General features: G+C 42.0%; 2 protein-coding genes across 2 annotated transcripts in view; one reads left to right on the top strand and one right to left on the bottom strand.

Annotated features, from left to right (window-relative positions):
• The window catches only part of lrrk1 (leucine-rich repeat kinase 1), a 58,953-nt gene extending 57,907 nt beyond the window's left edge, over nucleotides 1-1,046 (top strand). Inside the window, exon 39 of the mRNA XM_007568220.2 lies at nucleotides 566-1,046. Coding sequence (XP_007568282.1) covers nucleotides 566-581 — 16 coding nt within the window. The 3' untranslated portion in view covers nucleotides 582-1,046. The remainder of the gene's footprint in view (nucleotides 1-565) is intronic.
• Nucleotides 1,047-8,155: 7,109 nt separating this feature from the next.
• Nucleotides 8,156-18,395, bottom strand: part of chsy1 (chondroitin sulfate synthase 1) — a 35,357-nt gene continuing 25,117 nt past the window's right edge. Inside the window, exon 3 of the mRNA XM_007568219.2 lies at nucleotides 8,156-10,756. Coding sequence (XP_007568281.1) covers nucleotides 9,164-10,756 — 1,593 coding nt within the window. The 3' untranslated portion in view covers nucleotides 8,156-9,163. The remainder of the gene's footprint in view (nucleotides 10,757-18,395) is intronic.

The following is an 18,395-nucleotide window of genomic DNA, read 5'->3' as shown; positions in this document are numbered from 1 at the left end:
GGCAGATTACACTCTGCACATGCACACGGGAACAAAGACCTGAACATCTGGAGGTTTGCCCTGATGACACTAAAAAACAACCATGGATCAGCAAAATGAAAGGGAGGATACCTGAACACCATCCTGTATGATTTATGGCAGCATCATGCTATATGAGTGATTTTCTGCAGGAGGAACTGGTGCACTTTAGTGGACATTGTGGTACAGCTTCCTCTGGTCCCTCAGTGGAGCAGCTACCATGTTTCAGTGAGCTTCATGCGGCCTGATGTGACAGCGAGGCAAACTGATCCAGACCTGAAACACATTCTACCCAACACACTCTGAGAGCTCAAGAAAATCTCTCATTATTTTGACATTTAGCAAATGGGAATATGTTTGGTAAACATGAAATGTTTAATCTGATTCCATATCCGACAGTGCGGAATAAAAACGTGTGTGTGTTTTAATGTGTATATGTGACCTGAACCAAAGCACATTAGAGGCCATGGAGCAGACCCCGGCCCCCCAGTCCGCCTCCAGCTTCTCAGCTCCATCTGTTTACTCCTCACATATTTCTGTCTACTAGAATCCATCCAAACTGAGATGGTGGAGCTTCACAGGAACATTCTGATCCTCAAACACAGACTGAGCTCTGTCCTGCTGGGTGGGTGGATCCCTCTGACGCTCTGGGAACAAGATCCAGGATCCTCTTTGGACCTGAGCACTGCCAGATGCAGATTCATCTGGACCTGAGGCCGAGGACAGGAGCTGCTCCCTGTCCAGCTGCTGCTCTGTAAACACATCTGGAGGCCGACTGCAGCTCACTCCCAGATATTAGGCAGAAATAAGCAACGAGGTGCAGCAACAGAAAAACAAGCTGTCAGACGCTGCAGCATCTCCAAACATCCCGACACTCTCATACAGTTTGAATTATTGACCAAAGGAGCCAGGAGTTATTCATTTACTAGAACTCTATAATGAAAAATATGCAGATGCTCAACATTGTTATTGTATGAAATTATGTTCAATACATTTTTTGTAAATAAAGTTTCAGTGTTTTTCTCAGACTTGTTTTGAACCACTTGGTGAGACAGGAATCTTAGAATGACATTCACTCACATCAACCTTTTTTATATTTTGAACTTTAATAATTTTTTTAAAAGGACCTTAATCCACCAAACAGCAGCTGAGGAAGAAGAACACTGCACCGTTTGGGGAGACGGACAGACAGATGGACGGATTGTAAAACAGCACTTTCAGCTTTGAGCTAAGGAGTAAGATGACTTTAAGTCGTTTCTTATCCTGAAGGTTTCGAGTGTCATTTTAATTTGGCAGAAGCAGAGATGATACATGGAGCTGTGTTAGGAATGTCTGGGATTCCCAGCTGCCCTGTAAACAATCTGCTGTAATAAATAATGGTGATATTTTGTTTTCCTGTGTAAATATGAGCCAGCATGTCTCCATGAAGTCCACCATGGACTCCAGATGGGAACAAAGCAGGCTGCTGGCTGAAGAGCTCTGCACAGTTTATCAGTGATGCTCTTATCACTTTCAGATAGTTCTGATGTTCTCTGTATGTGACTGATGTGAGTAAATCCTACCGCTGACTGAGCTGTTCAGGTCAGAACATTCTGACCTCGCTGCCTGAAGTGCAGGGTGGATGGGTGTGTGTGGAGGGGAGCTTAGGAGTCACATGACCTCCGATAGGTGGACGCAGTTGAAGCTTGTTTTTAGTCGGTCTCTCATCAAACACTAGAAAGCAGTAGAAATACAGCTTTAATAAGAACTACTTCAGGCCGACCTGCATTGATTATTTTTATTTTATAGATTACTTCCTGTTTCTATATAACGCTGCTCCTAATGTGATTCTGCAATAGATTTTTATTTGCAAACATGTTCCTGTAGGGGGCGCCACATACAGACTCCAGTCGGAGTTCTCTCTCTGCCTTTCCTCTCGTCCGGCAGTTACTAATAAATAAAGGCCACTAGTGCCAATAAAACTTAAAAAAGCAAGAAGTTCTTAAAGGGACGGTTCAGGCTTCTCTTGGATTTGTTTAAAATGGATTTCTGTCTTAGAAAAGTCATAACTAATATTAATGGATTTCATTCAGTTTTGTGATGCATGACTTTCTGAAGCGGGAAACTACAGTGTGTTGAAGTGACTCCATGCACTGCTAGACTGAATAACATCAGGGTCACATTATGTCTGTGACTTTTGAACATACTCCAGCCCATTGGTTAGCACTGCTGCTTAGCAACAAGGTCCTTGGTTCAAATCCTGGTCCGTGGACTTTCTTCATATGGCTATAAATTGGTCCCTAAAATTGCTCCTGTAGGTGTGTGTGTGTGTGTGTGGGCGTGTGTGTGTGTGTGTGTGTGTGTGTGTGTGAGTGACTGGTGACCTGTCCCAGGTATTCCCTTCTAATCCAGGGATAATAGCTGGAGAATGTTATGGACAACAGATGGAGGCTCCATTCTACTAAAAGATGTTTCATCCATTAAAGATGTGGATTAATGAACTGCGTCTTTGTTGAAATGACCAAATGTTGGTTTGAAGCTTTCAGCTAAAAAGAGTTCAGCTATGTTTGGACTGGAACATTTTGTCTTCCTGGAACTCATCTTCCCAGAATATTAACTGGACATGTTTCCGCTGTGAACCCAGAGGACTGAGGGGCAGCAGAGACAGAAACTCTCTATTAGAAGTCAGGAACATCAGACCGTACATCTGTTCCAATTGATCCCAGTTATTAATCCTCCTAATTCAGATTATTCGAATTTGTTTAAAAAGTTTTCTACATCATTGACTTGCAGCCTCCACTCCTCCTAGATGAGCATAAAGTGACAACCGCTTACATTGTCATTGACTTTACTGCAATGCCTCATACAGAGCATGCATGTAGCAACAGTGGAGAGGAAAAACTCCCCTTTAACAGGAAGAAACCTCCAGCAGAACCAGAACCTGGATCAGAATACGCAGTAGGTTAGAGAAGGCAGAGCAGAAACGACAAAAAAAAAAAACAGCAGTGATCCAGAGGAGTGAAAAAGTATCACCTGCAGTCGCTTCTTTTGTGGCTTCATGAAGGAAACAACAAAGCAGAAACTCAGAGTTGGTTTCCATGAACTCAGGATGAAACAGAAAGACTAGCAACTAAAGCTCAGTCAGGGGCTTTTCATTTTGCCAGGTACATCATCTCTAGGATCTAATCTCTAATGACTTAGAGGAAGTTAACGCTGACAAATATTTCATAAAGTCTGAGAGCCTTAACACGAGCATCAGGATCAGCTATTTGTTTCTTAATCTTAACAATAATGATTCACATGGATTGTAACTGTTTTGTGGCAAAAGGAAAAAAAAAGAAAAACAAATATACTAATTTAAAGATTTATTCCCTCCTTTGTTTTGTTTTGTCCCTCTGCAAAACCTTTAAAAGTTCCACATGAAATTTCAGGTAAATGAAAAGCTGCATTTTCATGAAATTTTTTTCATTTGGGGTGTTGCAGTGCTGAGTTCACCTTTTTTTATATGAAATGAACAGTTTTAGCTGTCCAAATTCATATTTGGTCATAATTCAATAATTTTTTATATTAGTTTTGAAAAGACCGCAAAAATAAATCATACAAGTAAATGTTGGACTGAATCTCAGCAAAACTGTTCAATGTGAGGCTGATGGCAGCTTAGAGATAAAATATCGTTTGGTACCAAATTATATTTTTATATAAATCAGAGCTGATTAAAGTGGTAGGAATCTGACTCTCCATATCCAATGGTTAGAGAGAACATTTCCATCTCATCAATTCTAGCTCTTCTAAAAGTTTTACTTCCCAAGAAACAAAGCAAACAGGAAGTAAATAGATACAATGTCACACCTCTTACTTCCTATTATCTTATACTGCCTTTAATTAGAAGTCAAACACATGAGCGGTGTCCCTGAGCAGAAAACACCAGCACTTCTTCACTGATGTTCAGTCAGTGCTTCTGTCAGGTACACAGTTTGGCTGAAAATGGAAAATACATTCACACATTCTGACAACCTGGTGGCCATGAAAAGACCAGAAGTTTACACACACACCCACAATTTCTCTGAGGACAGAGATCAGGGCTTTGTAACGGCCACAACAGAACGTTGACCTGTTGACCTGTTGACCTGCAGCCTCTCTCTCTCCTGAGGGACATCATCCTTCTGGACTGGTTTGAACTTCCTGGTTGACGTCTTTAGATGTTGCAGTATTTTCCACATAATGTTTTTCCTCATGATGCCATATATTTAATAAAGTGGACCAGTTTCTCAAACAGCAAAACAACCCCACAGCATGACACTACCACCCCCATACTTCACAGTTAGGATGGTACAACAACAGTCATCATGTCCAAATAGTTCCACTTTAGTTTCATCAGATCACAGGACATGTCTCCATAAATGAACAGGACATGGCTCTGTGTCGTAGTGGATATTTGTAAACTATAATCTAGCTTTTCAGGTTCCATTTGCAGTAATGGCCTCCTGCTCTCTTGCCTTTCAGCCCATGTTGCTTTAGAATACGTTTCTCTGTGGATAATGTCTGCCTCACCGGCTTCAGCAGCATTTTTTTTATCTACTGAATATATGTGGTTTCAACTGTAAATGATTTGTAATAGAGAAGGAAAACTAATCTGATGCAGACAAAACAGCAAAACCAGCTCTATTGCTTGTAAATTTCTATTCATTTCCACATTCTCATCACCTCGTCTGCTGACCATCATCACTGATGGATGAAGTTGTTCCTTGTTCGGTTTAACAGCTGTAGCAAATCTTAGGATTTCCTCAGATAAGAGCATAATACTTCATTAATGACTACTTTAGAAAAAAAAAGTTTTTGTTCATGATTTTTTTGAACAGTATAGGACAGATTGTGATGCCTGTCAGGATGCGGTGGTTGGAACATCTGAATGTGTTTGAGCCGCAGCACAGAGGAAAACATTTAATCAGTCTCGGTGTTCTTCTCTTTAGACGCCATCATGCTCAGCAGGGTCTGCATCCGTTCTGCAGACCACAGAGATGATCGACCGAATATAAATTTTCAAATCCATAAGCTGATAAATTCACTCAGATTGCATGAAAAGGATCACTGATACAGTGTTAGTGAACTGAAGGCTTTTGTGGGACTCAACATGAAGAACCTGACCTGACAGTAACTGAACCCACAGATGAAGCTCAAGTCTGCACATCGGCTGTACAACAGCTGAACGTGGTTCTACAACAATATGATGTAGATGTATTCAGCCGGAACCTACTGCCAGAAAAACAACCACATGATCTCTGTGTCCCTGTTTGAGGGTCACAGAAGTGGACTTCCTGCAGAGCAGAAATCCTCTCTGATCCCTGCTGGTGAGGAACAAACATCTCTCTCCCTCAGCTTGAAGCTCTGCTTTAGCTCTTTGGAACATTTGGCTTCCATATTCAGGAAGCAAAGCTCTGCAGTGTCAGGGACTGAGCTTTAAAAAGCAGCATTGAATCTACCAGAACAGACATTATTTACATACTGAAGGTGTTCTGCTGATTTAGATGCACATTTCTAATCAGGCCAGTCTGAATCCTAGGAGCAGCTGTATTGGTAGCATCAATGTGTTGGAGGAATGTGTTGGTCCTGAAGGTTTAGCAGGATCATGTCCTGTTACCTGAAAAGCCTCAGCTGCATCATGCTGTGTTCTCTCTCCAGCTGCCAGCAGACGGACTGCTGAATGCTGTCATGCTGCCTGTTCCTCTTTTTTAAAGAAAACTACAAAGAACTCAGAAATCACATGAGGAGTTCTGTAGTCAGTTTCTGTTCCTGAGTTTGTCTTTGAAACGATCAGTGACAAGATTAAACTACCCATCACTCTACTTTCATTTCCCCATTTTATTATCGCTGCACAGACCAGGAATAACTTAGTTTATAAAGTTTTTAAAGTCATAGATTCTACACTGTCATCATTAAAGGTGGAGCCACACTGGAAAAGCTGTCAAGCTTAATTCACTGAGTAAAAAACATTATCTAGGTGAATTCCAATAAGATTCTGTTTATTTTTATAGCACCAATTCTCAACAGGTCATTTCAGTTGATCCTAGTTATCAACTGAGTTAACGCTGCCATCAGCTAATCGTTCTCATTCTCCCATCAACTTTTTACTTTCATAAATATAGAAAATAATCCAACATGTTCATCTGTTTTTGCTCTTTCTTCTCAACCCTCCAGTCAGTCTTGGCAGACTACTGCTAGTTTTCACTGATCCTGGCTCTGGTTCTGCTGGACGTTTCTTCCTGTTAAATGTGCAATTTTCCTCTCCACTGTTGCCCCCTGCTGATCAGGAGGAATGTGTGCTACAAGTCCATGACTCAATAGAACCTAGTGCAAAATATTTGTGAAGTGATTCAAGTCATAATACAATTATATTCGATTTACTTTATTTAATGACATGAAACTGTCATTAAACTGTCCTAAAACTACTCAATACTTTTTGAAAGACATTGTTAGCACACAGCCACAGAAGTGTGAAAAGTTTAAGTTCAGTTTAAAGGTGGAATCCCCTCTTTCTGAGTGGAAGTCATCTCTTTCTGTTTCTTTATTTAAGCTTACTTCTGGCTGATGCCATCTTGTCTTCAGGAGGTCCAAATAATTTTCAGTTGTGTTTAAAGGTTTTCAAACCCAGGGAGACTTTCTGACATTTTAGCATTTTCAAAGAAAAATGAACAACATGGAACAAGGTCTGACATAAGTTTTACCTGATAACTTACACAAAGGCTGCAACATCGGGTTAAAATGTCTGCTAACACTAACCATCCATCAGACTTTAATCAAGAAGAGGGAAATTAGGGATCCTGTTGAAAGCAAGGATGTGTTCAAGTTCAGGGTCTGCATCCTTCGAAGGCTGCCTTTGATCACTGTGATGCAACGAAGGCTTTCTAAATTACAAGGCTCCAAGTGAGGTTCACAACTACTTCCTTCATTTCTCTGGATTCGAAGGAGGAGTCTGGTGTATTCTTCTCAGAGATAGAGTGGGAGAGGAGTACAGTTTTAAATGTTAGTATATTGGAATCTGATGGAAAGGAAATTAAAAGCTTGAAGTGGTTTTTGTAGCTCCTTTTTGTGGTCATTAAAGGTTGTGCCACATGCCAACAGGCTCTTTGAAGGACATAGCCCTGGATTTGGACAGAAAGAAGAAATAAATATCCAAAATTCCAGCCACATCTATCAGAATTAAGTATCTTCACTTGATACAGAACTCCATGAAAAACAGTTTGGCTTTTTTTTTTTTAAGTTGTACAATAACGAGGAACATGAAAAAAGTGAGGTTGATGCTGGAGTCACCAGAAGAAAGGCGCCTACTTGGACTATACCAACCAGCAGAGAGAAGCCAGAAACCTGGTGAGAGCAAAGTCAAGCTTTAAGGGTCAACAAGGCCTGTGATGGGAGGCACTATGTTCCTACCGTACATCTCAGAGCTGGAACACAGACAGACAGGGTGAAAATATTCAGCAGTGGAGAATGTTTGTCATGAAGAGTTAGAAGCTTCAGAATCAAAAAATAAATCCTTCACCCAAACAAGATTCCAGGGTGTTGAAGGGGACAATACTATAATTTAAGAACACGAGTATGTCAGTTTTAGTTTGGGTCATGATTTACAATAAATAGTTTTACCAAAACTATCAATCATGAGACACTCTAGTATTTGTATTAATCTTTTGAGAAGTGCTTTACAAAACTAAGCTGAATGTTGTCCTGCTCCGTCTCGCCCTCCTTCCAGCCCCGGGTGGCTGGATGAGGTGGGTGGAAATCCCAACATTGGTTCTCTCTTTCTGTAAAGGAAAGAAGCCACCCTGGACCAGCCCTCCCTTAAGCCACGGCCAGACATGATTTACATTTTCATTAAGCGCACAAGGAAACAAATGCTTGAGAGTATCTGCATCTAGAACTTGTTGTGAAATAATTCCAGACTAATAATGATGGAGGAGCCCAGGAATGTCCCCAAGGCTGGATTCCTCTGCAGAAACTGCAGGGACTGCAGCTGCATCATTGTGGGCATGGTTTTCCCACACCACAGCCTCATTAGGCATTCATGGAGCAACGAGTCTGATGACAGTCATGAAAACCTGGGAGACGAGATCAAACAGGCCTTATTTCCTATTGCAACACTACAAAAACTGCAGACACACCCACATCACTGAGCCACAACACTTTATTCAACAAAGTCATTTAGAAAAAGGAACAGCAACATGTGACTTAAGATGGCCGACAAGAGAGCTGCTCCCATTTTATGACGCTGCCATGACGACCTGAGCGGCTTCTGGTCTGTTAGAAAGGCCTGAAACAAACAGCCTTTGCACCATCACACACCTGAAGGACGCTACCCACACACACACAGGCTTCTTTCTCTCTACTTCTTTCTCTCACGCACACACGCACACACACACACACACACAGAACAAGGGGAACATCTAAAGCAGACTGCAGATCTATCTTTGGTGAGAAGTTTAAAAATAGGTTTGCAAAAATGAAGAAACAAAGGGCTATGTCATGACTACTGATGCGGTTATACAATCTTTTCAATATACATTGTTCAAAAATCAGAAGGTAGAAAAGAGAGCCTGCAAATTCAATAAATTAGAAAACAAATAGTGAATTGCAGATATCAAATCCAGCAGTAGAGCTTAAAAAAAATCATAAAAAACTGAAATATATAAAAAAAGGAAAAAATGGTAACAGTGTAACAACATCTAACCAAAAAAAAACAAAAAACAAAGAAGGTAAAAAAGACACTGGAAGTCTAACAGAACAGCTCTGATTGGACGTTTGGCTGGGATCATGTTCAGGCTCGGCCTTGTGTAAACATTTCCAATCAGGAGGGGAATTCTGCTCCGAGTACTCTTGGTTGATAAAGTACACACACCAGACAAACAGAACGCGTTACAAGCATGACTGTGTACTTCCTGAGGTACACACAACCAACCGCTGCGTCCTCAGCACTGATGGAACCTGTCAGTGGAGAAGAGCCTCAGGTTCTGGTTAGCACCCACCAACGCTCCTCCTATGATCAACAACATGAGTCCAGGCTGCCTATGTGAAAAACAGTCAAACAACGCCGAACGGGAAGTCTTTCACTGCAGTAAAAATAAATAGATGAAAAGTGAGTTGTAAAGCGGAAGTGAACGGCCATGGTGTGTTTTCATCATGCTGTCCTGACCGAGGCATTGCTGCTGGCCAGCTTCCCGAAGCCGTGGTCGTTCTTCTCCAGCCAGAGCTCAGATAGCTGTTGGGTGGAGCCATACGACGAGGCCTTGGAGCCCAGGCACATCTTGTACTGCTTCGCCTCCAGGTTGGGGTCACATATGACCGGGTGGTGGACGTGCACAATCCCCGTGTCCGTACTTCTGAACAGCTTGATCCCCGACTGGACAAATTTATTATAAAGGTCGACGTCCTCTAGCCCCCACCCCTGTATGGAGGTGTCAAAGCCCCCGGCTCGGACCAAGTCCCCCTTATAGACGCAGACAATCCCAAAGCCGTAGGTCCTCCATAGCCCCGTTTTGGAGGTGAAAACATAGTGGTTGTTGCTGGGGACCTTCCCAGAATACACCACTTTGGGGTCATACTGGCTGAAGATGATGGGGAAGTAGGCCTGCTCCCCCAAGGCAGTGTTGGTCCGGCAGCGCTTCAGGAAGTCGCTGGAGAAGAGCAGATCTACGTCACAGTAGAAGAGCAAGGAGTTGTTGGAGAAATGCAGGGAGCCCACTTCCAGAGCCAGAGCCCTGGAGAAGGAGCCGGCGACAGGCTTTATCTCCATGTCAGCTCTGGGGTACTTCAGGTGGTACTCCCTCATCAGCTCCACCTGCTTGACCCGTTCAGTGTTATTGTCCGTGCTGAACAGCAGAATCAGCACCTTTACATTCAGGTTGGGGATCAAGCAAACTTTCTCAAAGTTAGCCATGAAACGCACAAAGATGTCGTAGCGGCCCGACAACGGCACCAGGATGTTAACTTTGCTTTCTTTGGGCTCCCTCTGGTCCTGTCCTGAACTAGTGAGCTTGAAAGGCACCAGCATTTTCAGAGAGTTGGACAGAAAGGACAGTGAGTCGGACTCCTGGTTGATGTGGCTAGCAAGAGCCCTGGCATCCATCTCGTCTTCTTCCCTGAACTGGATCTGGCTGAAGGTCTGCTGAAGGTAAGCATGTCTCCTCACAGGAACCGTCATGGTCTTCCCTTTGTGCTTCTTGTACAGCAAAAGCAGATCCAGCACGTATTCTGCCCCGTACAGCGGGTTGACCCGTCGGTAGCCGTACTGGATTTCTTTGAAATCGATGACCCTGCCTCGCGTTTTGGCATTGGCATTAATCATTTCCATCACCTGCATGATGATGTCGTCCAGAGCCTGCCTCTGAGAGGAGTCCATGCCACGGCGGGGTGGCTGGCTGTCCGAGGAAGAGAACAGGTACTTCCCAGTCAGGAACTCCCATTCCAGGACTTCATCTCGTTGATGGGGATGAAAGCGCATGAAGGACGGAGGAATGCCCAGCTGGAGGTCCTCTCGGGTGGGCTCGGCTGCTCCATAGCGCCCCATCTGGACGATCTCTCGGTGCAACTGAATGGTTCTGTGGCGCAGGTCTGCGATCTTGCGGCTGAGCAGGTAGCTGTGCAGGCGGTACTGGTAGGGTGGGTTCTTGTTGGGGTGCAGAGTGATGGCTCGATGGATCTTGCTATTATGGAGATCTCGTATGTAGCCTTTCTTGTTTGGTTCATAGTTCTCATAGAAGAGTTGCTGCATCTGTAAAGACAGGAGACAGTTTGCTGTCAGAACAGTTCAGGTTCAAATTCAGGTCACATTGCAACAGTCTCCGTCTGTCCACATAGACCACTGAACATGAGGAGACGGAGAACTAATTCTCTCCTTACTGTCTCCAGACCAGACCAGACATGAATAATGCAGCTGGCAGTGGAATATGAAAAATAAACCTAAGGAAACCAGGGCAAGTACAAACACACACTGAAAATACACTTCATTAGGAGAGCAGTGAACCAGCAGGGACTAAAGTGTTGAAAACAGATTTTACTGCTTAAATAAGGGGTGTCAATACTTCTGGAATTTTGCACCAAATCCAGATCCAAAATGTATCAATAAAACCTATTCAACCGTTAAATAGCTGCCTCTTCGTTGAATAAATTCTTCTTTTCACGTTGATTACTCCCTCCAGGATTTCATGATTGTTTTTGTAAATTTTTGCAACCAAATTCTAAATTTTCAAGGAATTTTGTAATATTTACACTTTGACTTTGTTACGTTTATCGTATCGATCACAGAGTATAACTTAACAAGCCAGGCCGAGTCAGCAGTGTAGTAGAAGTAAGAAACACTGCCACCAGCAGGTGGGAGTTAGCATCACTCAAATCCAATGTTTCTGACCATTTTTGGGGAAAATTTGCAATACAGTAAACTCAAAATTATGAATTTGTGTGAAAAAAACAACAATCTGATGAAAACAGAAGCACCAGACCATTGGTGCTCCAGCTGTGTGAGGTTCCCTGCAGTGAGCTGACAGATGTGCAGGTGACAGCAGAAGCTGCGCTCTAAACACTGTCGTCAACACCAAGTCAGAGATGATGGATGGTTACAGACGGCCACAGCAGCAGACTGGCCAATCACAGCCTTCACAGAGAGAAGCTCTCCTCTAGACATGTTGCCATGGTTTCATGAAAGCTCCAAGCAGCTTCCAGCTGCGGTCCAGGCTGAGGTCACAGCCGTGACCTTGTCCGGCCGTGTAGACTCACAGACTAGACACAAGCTCCATGTTGCCAATGTTTGCATGACATTTTTACAATGCCATGTTTTTCCTGATGTATCTGAGTTGATAGTGATGTTGGATGAAAGCCCAGATGGCACCCAGCAGGGTCATCAGCTGGCAGCCAGCTGGTCACAACCCCCCACGTCCCTCCCCCCATAGCTTTAGTCATGAGGCTGATTCTTCACTGCTGCAGTCATTAGTTTCATTTCTTCACACTCATTAATCTCACGTCATTTCTTCACTTTTCGTCACTTTTCTAATCTGAGGGAAAACTGTTCCGGGAAGCTGAAGACTGAACTTTTTATTTCAGATGTTAAAACGCCTTAAAGGCTTAGCTTGTTTATTTTATGTGGGCTTGTGTGGAGTAGATGATGGTAAAAAATATTGTACTCGCAGAAGTCAGCAGACTCAACATGACCTCAGCAGACAGCTACTGCAACAACAAAGACATGAGGCTTTATTTCTGAGGAAACAGAAATAAAGCCTCATGTCATTCAGTGTCATAATGTTTGAAGATTTCTGTTTATTAGACCGACTTCTGAGCAGTGGGCGCTAAACCCTCCAATGAAAATTCCTCCCAGGTTCCCCAGACTGAGAAAGCTCTTTACATCACTCTGCTTTGGTCCAATTCAGACGCACTGGAGGGTTTTCAAGCACAAACCTCCTGATTGGGGTCATGGAACCCTAATCAGATTTAAGGGTACCTTCACACCAGACCTGTTTGGTCCGCTTTTAACCCAAGTCTGGTTGGTTTGGGGAGATGTGAATGTGGAATCAAACTTTGATGTGGACCAAAAAAGTGACTCTGGTCCGCTAGCCATCCTTGGTGTGGGTTCGGCTGAAGTGAACTCCAGTGCAGTTTGAATGCACATGTGTTGACATGTCATCTTCTTGGTGTTGACCAAGACCACTCCAAAAGTAGAAAGTGGACAATTCTTACAGGGCATTCTGGGTAAATACAACCCAAACAAACACACAAGTCTGGCACTAGTGGGAGAAAAGGCTTGTAGACTTTTATCAAAGACAAAAGAGAAATCCTCCAACCGCTAAGATCTGACACCACTACACTGTTTACGTCTCATGAAAAATGAAGTTGTGTTCAGTGTTTTCTTCAGAGGTTTTTGTGTTGTTTCCTTCAGTGGTTCTTGGTGCAGTGCCACCACAGGTGAGGAGTGGCATATTATGCTCAAAGGGTTTGGTGGGTTTGACAGATTATTGTGGAAAAGAACCACAGCAGTTGGAAATGGAACAAATGATGCAGCTTTGGTCCCACTATCATGTGGGAAAACACCAGTTCTGTGTTCTAGGTGTGAGTTGGATAATATTTTGGTGCTAAAAGAAAAACTAACCAGCTGGGTCAGAGGCCTCGCACACTCTGTGGCTGGGTTTAATCTGCAGGACAAAAAGCAGTCTCCCCCCAAAACACCCCTCCACCATCCAAACCTAATTGGAGACTGGCCGTCTACTAAACACTGGTGATGTGTCCAAATTAATTTTCCGCTCCAGGAAAAGTTTCTCCCAGCAGGACAGCTCCACAGTGGGACTGGGATTGATCCGCTTGGTGGGCAGCAGGACAGCATGTGACTAGGTCTAATTCAGACAGACACCCTGTGACTGTGACACCCAGTGGACCAACAGGATACACAGGATCTTTGATTGGCTTATAAAAGGCTTATAGGGTCAAATGATTCATAACACACAGATGCATCACTTCATTCCACAGAAGCAGCAGCTCATCAATGTCCACAGCTACAGAAAACAGGAAGTAGATAAGTCTGCTGATGAGAAATAGATGTGCATAATGACCACTCTGAGCACCTTACTCCAGAACCACACACACAGATCAGTAGACAACCTGGATAAAGCGCCTTGCCCAGGGGCACATGGACATGTGGCAGGAGAGATCTGGACTCAAACCCCCAACCTGGATTCAAAAACAACTCTTCCCACTGAGCTCAATAGGTGGCAGCTCCCACAGTTGCCACCTATCAACAGTTACTATGTCAACACAGCAACTAGGGGTGGGCATTTTCCATACAATTTATTATTTATTGTAGAAAAATTTGATTAATGACACTGAATAAAAAACAAAACTGACAGTATTTTCGGAAAAGTTAGCTTTACCATTTTCTCCACTGTTCCACAAGAGCACCACTAAATATCAATAAGTTTGAAAATATGAATAAATGAAGTCTCTATATGCAGTTTAGTGATATAAATCTTTAAATAAGAGGCATCAAGAATTAAAAGGGATTGTGTTTGAACATTTTCTTATATTTTACTTTTAGTAAGCTGCAAAAAACAAGTGAAAAAGCAGTTGGTGGATGTTCCCCAAAGGACAACCTGAGGAAGCAAAGCTTCACATCCTCAGGAAGAAGTATTCCACTGGTTCCAACATGTTCCTGTCAGGCTTGTAGCAATAAATCAATAAATCAATTCATCACACGGCACATTAAAACAACTTCAGTAATTTCTATTTATGAGTTATTGTGTTTCTTATTCTCTTTCTAAACACTGGATGATAAAAGTCTTCAGTCTGGTGCTTTGGTCTCAATCAGTCCTTTTTTTAAAGGACAGTTCTGTTTACAGAGATTTCACTTCATAATTAATTTTATTTGTTGTTTTGTTTATTTATTTTTGATATCTAGCATATATTCCAGTTCCAGTGTTAAATGTTCATTAGAATTTCAAGATTATTGATCTTTGAGAATGTGTTGTTGCATTATTATGTCTTTGCAGTTATATTACTTTAAAATGGTCTCAAAATGACAATATTATTATTCATAGCAAAAACTTCTGGGACAATTTATCATCCAGCAAAATGTGTTATTGTGGGAAAACAGCTTGTTATAGTGGGCTCAGCAGGAGAGATCTGCCTGGTACCTTTACAAACCAGAGACTGGTGGAGGACAGGTTTGGGCCATTAATGATTTACTGTGACTAAGGTTTTGACCAACTCCAGGTAGAACAGAGAAGAAGACAGGACATTAGAAACATGCTCTCTGAACAGAACCATCTAACTCAACAAACCAGTCTCAGAAAGACAGCTCATAGCTCAGTTTGCTATGAACTAAGCAAACATAATGCCTTGCTTATTTCATAGTTTATTCAAAACAAATCTGAACAGCTCAATGAAAAACACAACACAGGGGTGCTGAGGTGGTGCAGGAGTTAAACACAACCCACATATGAAGGCCTTCGTCCTTGATGTGGCGTTAGGTTCGATTCCCTGCAGCATGTCTTCCCCCTTCTCTCATTACCCATTTTCCTGTCAATTTACTATCAAATAAAGGCCACTAGAGCCAATAAAACCTTTTAAAGAAAAACACAACAGTAAAGTGACAGAGTTTGTCAGCGTTCCCGTTGTAGCTGAAACCTAAACCCTAAATTATAGAGGGAGAAGCTCTCCATTCATCTGTTTCATCCCACAATACAAGAGTCATTATCTTGATTTATGTCATTATTACTCAGTGTTGCACTGGATATCTTATTACCCCAGGATTAATAAAAGCAGGTTCTTTGGGTTTGTGTGTTGTGTAAATATTAAAATAGTCTTGATGGCAGAAAAGAGCCTTTGTTCCTTAAAGCCACCTGGTTTTATCTGCTCATGTTCCCAGGGGGAGATGGGAGATAAGCTCAAGAACCAAAGAGAGCAATGGACTCAAGAACCAAAGAGAGCAACGCCTGCAAGAATAAAAGCCTCTCTCACATTACCACCCAAAGCTCTGGCAAAGTCTGCAGCACTGAAATCAGGCTGGACAGAGCAGAGGCCTCACTGCTGCAGCATGCATACAATTAGAACCTAGGGATGGGCAATAAATCAATAATAATCATCATGACAGACATCATCAACATCAATAGGTAATCTGATTTTACTGATCTCTGATCCAGAACCACAAAGCCTTCTGGGAGATGTAGGCAGAGGAAAGACTTTAGCTGCTCAGCCTCTCACAGCTACCTAAGAAAAGTAGATAGCATCAACTAACTCACTCTCTCTTTGGTTACCTAACAACAACAGCATGGAATGAAAGGAGAAAATGAGAACAGCAGCTGGAGAGGAAGCTGAAGATAAAACAGGGGCAGGACAAAAAGCAGTCCCCCCCCAAAAACACCCCTCCACCATCCAAATATCTGACAGAATTTCAGATATTTAAAAGAAAAAAAAAACTTATTATTGTTATTGACTGATACTAAACCCCTTATATTGTGATATCATCCAAAATAATGAAATAACATGTCAGAGCATGTTCTTTCATTATCCAATTAAAATATTCCAGAAAAATGTCAAAAAGAAAAAAGGGGGAAACCTCTAATTTGTGAATTAGTCGAGCCTGGTGCAACTGCTGCGTAACTGCAGCTGCAGCAGGTTTGTGGAGCTGCTGCAGCCCAGAGAGCAACCAGATAGTGAGAGTTGCCAAGGGAGGTAAATACATGGTGTAGCAACATTTGGTGACAACTCTTTCCACACATGTACACAAAGATCAATGAGTCAAAGCCTACAATCTGGAGCCAAGGCCCCGCCCAGCATTACCCCTCCACTGCAAAAAAATCAGCTCTTTCTGAGGTCCACTCTTTCATTTCAGCACGCAGTTACAGAGCTGGAGCCAGAGCATGTGTAAACAGGTGCAGGGTGTGTGAAGCAGGTAAAACACAGCCTCCAGTCCTCACAACCTCACTGGAATGTAGAAGTCTGGTTCATATGTTACCGATTACATCCGACTGTTCCAGAACCCGCCGATGGTGGAGACAGTGGAGGTTTATCAGTCGGTTCAATTCCTGCTCCATCTGCCTCTGACATTGTGTCCTTGGGCAAGACACTCCACCCATGTTGCCTGCTGGTGGTGGTTGGTGCATGGCAGCCCCACCTCTGTCAGAATGTGGCTACCATCGATTAGCTTGCCGAATGTCATGTGGCCTGTACTTGATAAAGCACTGTACAAGTACAAGCTATTTACAGGTCATGGAAGGCAATGTGCTGCATTAATGTCTCAGCTCCACCGCATTGTTGTTTTTGGTAATGCCAAAAAGTCGGCTTCATAAAAAGTTTCAATATAAAAACAGATCTTAAGAAATAGCAGACAAAAATCTACAATTGATGTCATCCAGAAGATGTTTCTGTGAAACATGGTCTCTGGTGTCCAGAAGATGATCTGTTAACATGACATGAAGGTCATGTCTGTGATACAGCAACGGACTTCAGTCAGAGGCTTCTTCAGATTAGCTGCAAGACTGACTACTACCAGAGACCCTCCCTGACCACAATGACTCTTTAAGATATTTAGATGATATGAGTAATGGCATTTAATTTCCCTTTGAGATCAATAAAGTATTTTTGAATTGAATCATCATCATTTTACTGTGAACATTTCACATTACCATCCTCACTTCTTTATTCCAAAACACAGCAAACAGTAGCGTTACACTGGAGAAAAACTGAATTTCTTATTGCTGATTAAACGTTTTAAGCCGTCTGTGAATTAGTCAGGCATCCACATGTCTCCATCAGGTGCTTGATTTTGCAGTGGTAGCTCCCAGGCTCTGGTAGATATCAGCCCTCTGCTGTGGGGCCTCCACGCTCTTCAACAAACTGGTTTTGATTTAAAATATGTTTTATTGATGGGTGGTTTAGTGTTTTGCTCTGGTTGAGAAGAATGTTGTAGTATTCATTTTGAGAGGCTCAGTAGGTGTAAACCTACTGTGCATCATTTATCTGCCTATCTGTCAGGGAGGACACACAGATGAGACTCGGTCTGTTCAGTGTGTGAGTGTGTCGAAGGATGCAGAGAGGTGTGTTTAGCGAGGCCTTTGCTTTATAAGGTCTGTGGTGTTCTTGCTTATCAGACCAGCTAATAATAGCAATACAAGTGGACCACTGCCTCTTCACCATGTAAGCTAGTTTTCCACTAACCACCCACTAAGCCAGTCACAGTAAGCTTTAATTAATTAATTGCACAATAAATTAAAATCTCCATTTGGTGAGCAGTCATTAAACAGATGCTCCCCTTTAAAGCTATAGCATGTAACTTTTATTTAAAAAAATTCTTACATATTTGTTAAAGCTGTCACCATGCTGAGACAGTTTATTATTATTGTTTTATTATTATTTTTAACTCCTGTCTTACCTTTCTAAGCTGAATTATGAATATTTTATTAAATGCAATTGTGGTTTCAGAGACTTCATAATCCGTTTTAATTATTGTTTATACATTTTGGACATTTAAATTGTTTTATGGTCTCTGTTAAGTGGTCTTTAGAAGGTAATGCTTTTTTTTTTATCTTTCAGATAGTGTACTTGCATTAATATGGCATTATAATTAAATTAGCTGAAAAGGGTCTCAAAATTATGGAAGCCCACTTCCGCCATGAAAGAAAAAATAAAAGAACAGGAAGTCATAATTTTGACTTTGAAAGTCATAATTATGAGAATCAGTCATAATTTCGACTTTCAAAGTCATAATTATGATATTCAAAGTCATAATTTTGACTTTCAAAGTCATAATTATGAGAATCAGTCATAATTTCGACTTTCAAAGTCATAATTATGAGAATCAAAGTAATAATTTTGACTTTCAAAGTCATAATTATGATATTCAAAGTCATAATTTTGACTTTCAAAGTCATAAT

The sequence above is a fragment of the Poecilia formosa genome, unplaced genomic scaffold (assembly GCF_000485575.1).
Source record: "Poecilia formosa unplaced genomic scaffold, Poecilia_formosa-5.1.2 Scaffold219, whole genome shotgun sequence".
In the NCBI taxonomy this organism is placed as follows: Eukaryota; Metazoa; Chordata; class Actinopteri; order Cyprinodontiformes; family Poeciliidae; genus Poecilia; species Poecilia formosa.
The sequence above is the reverse complement of the archived record's forward strand: the minus strand, read 5'-3'. Positions and strand labels throughout refer to the sequence as shown.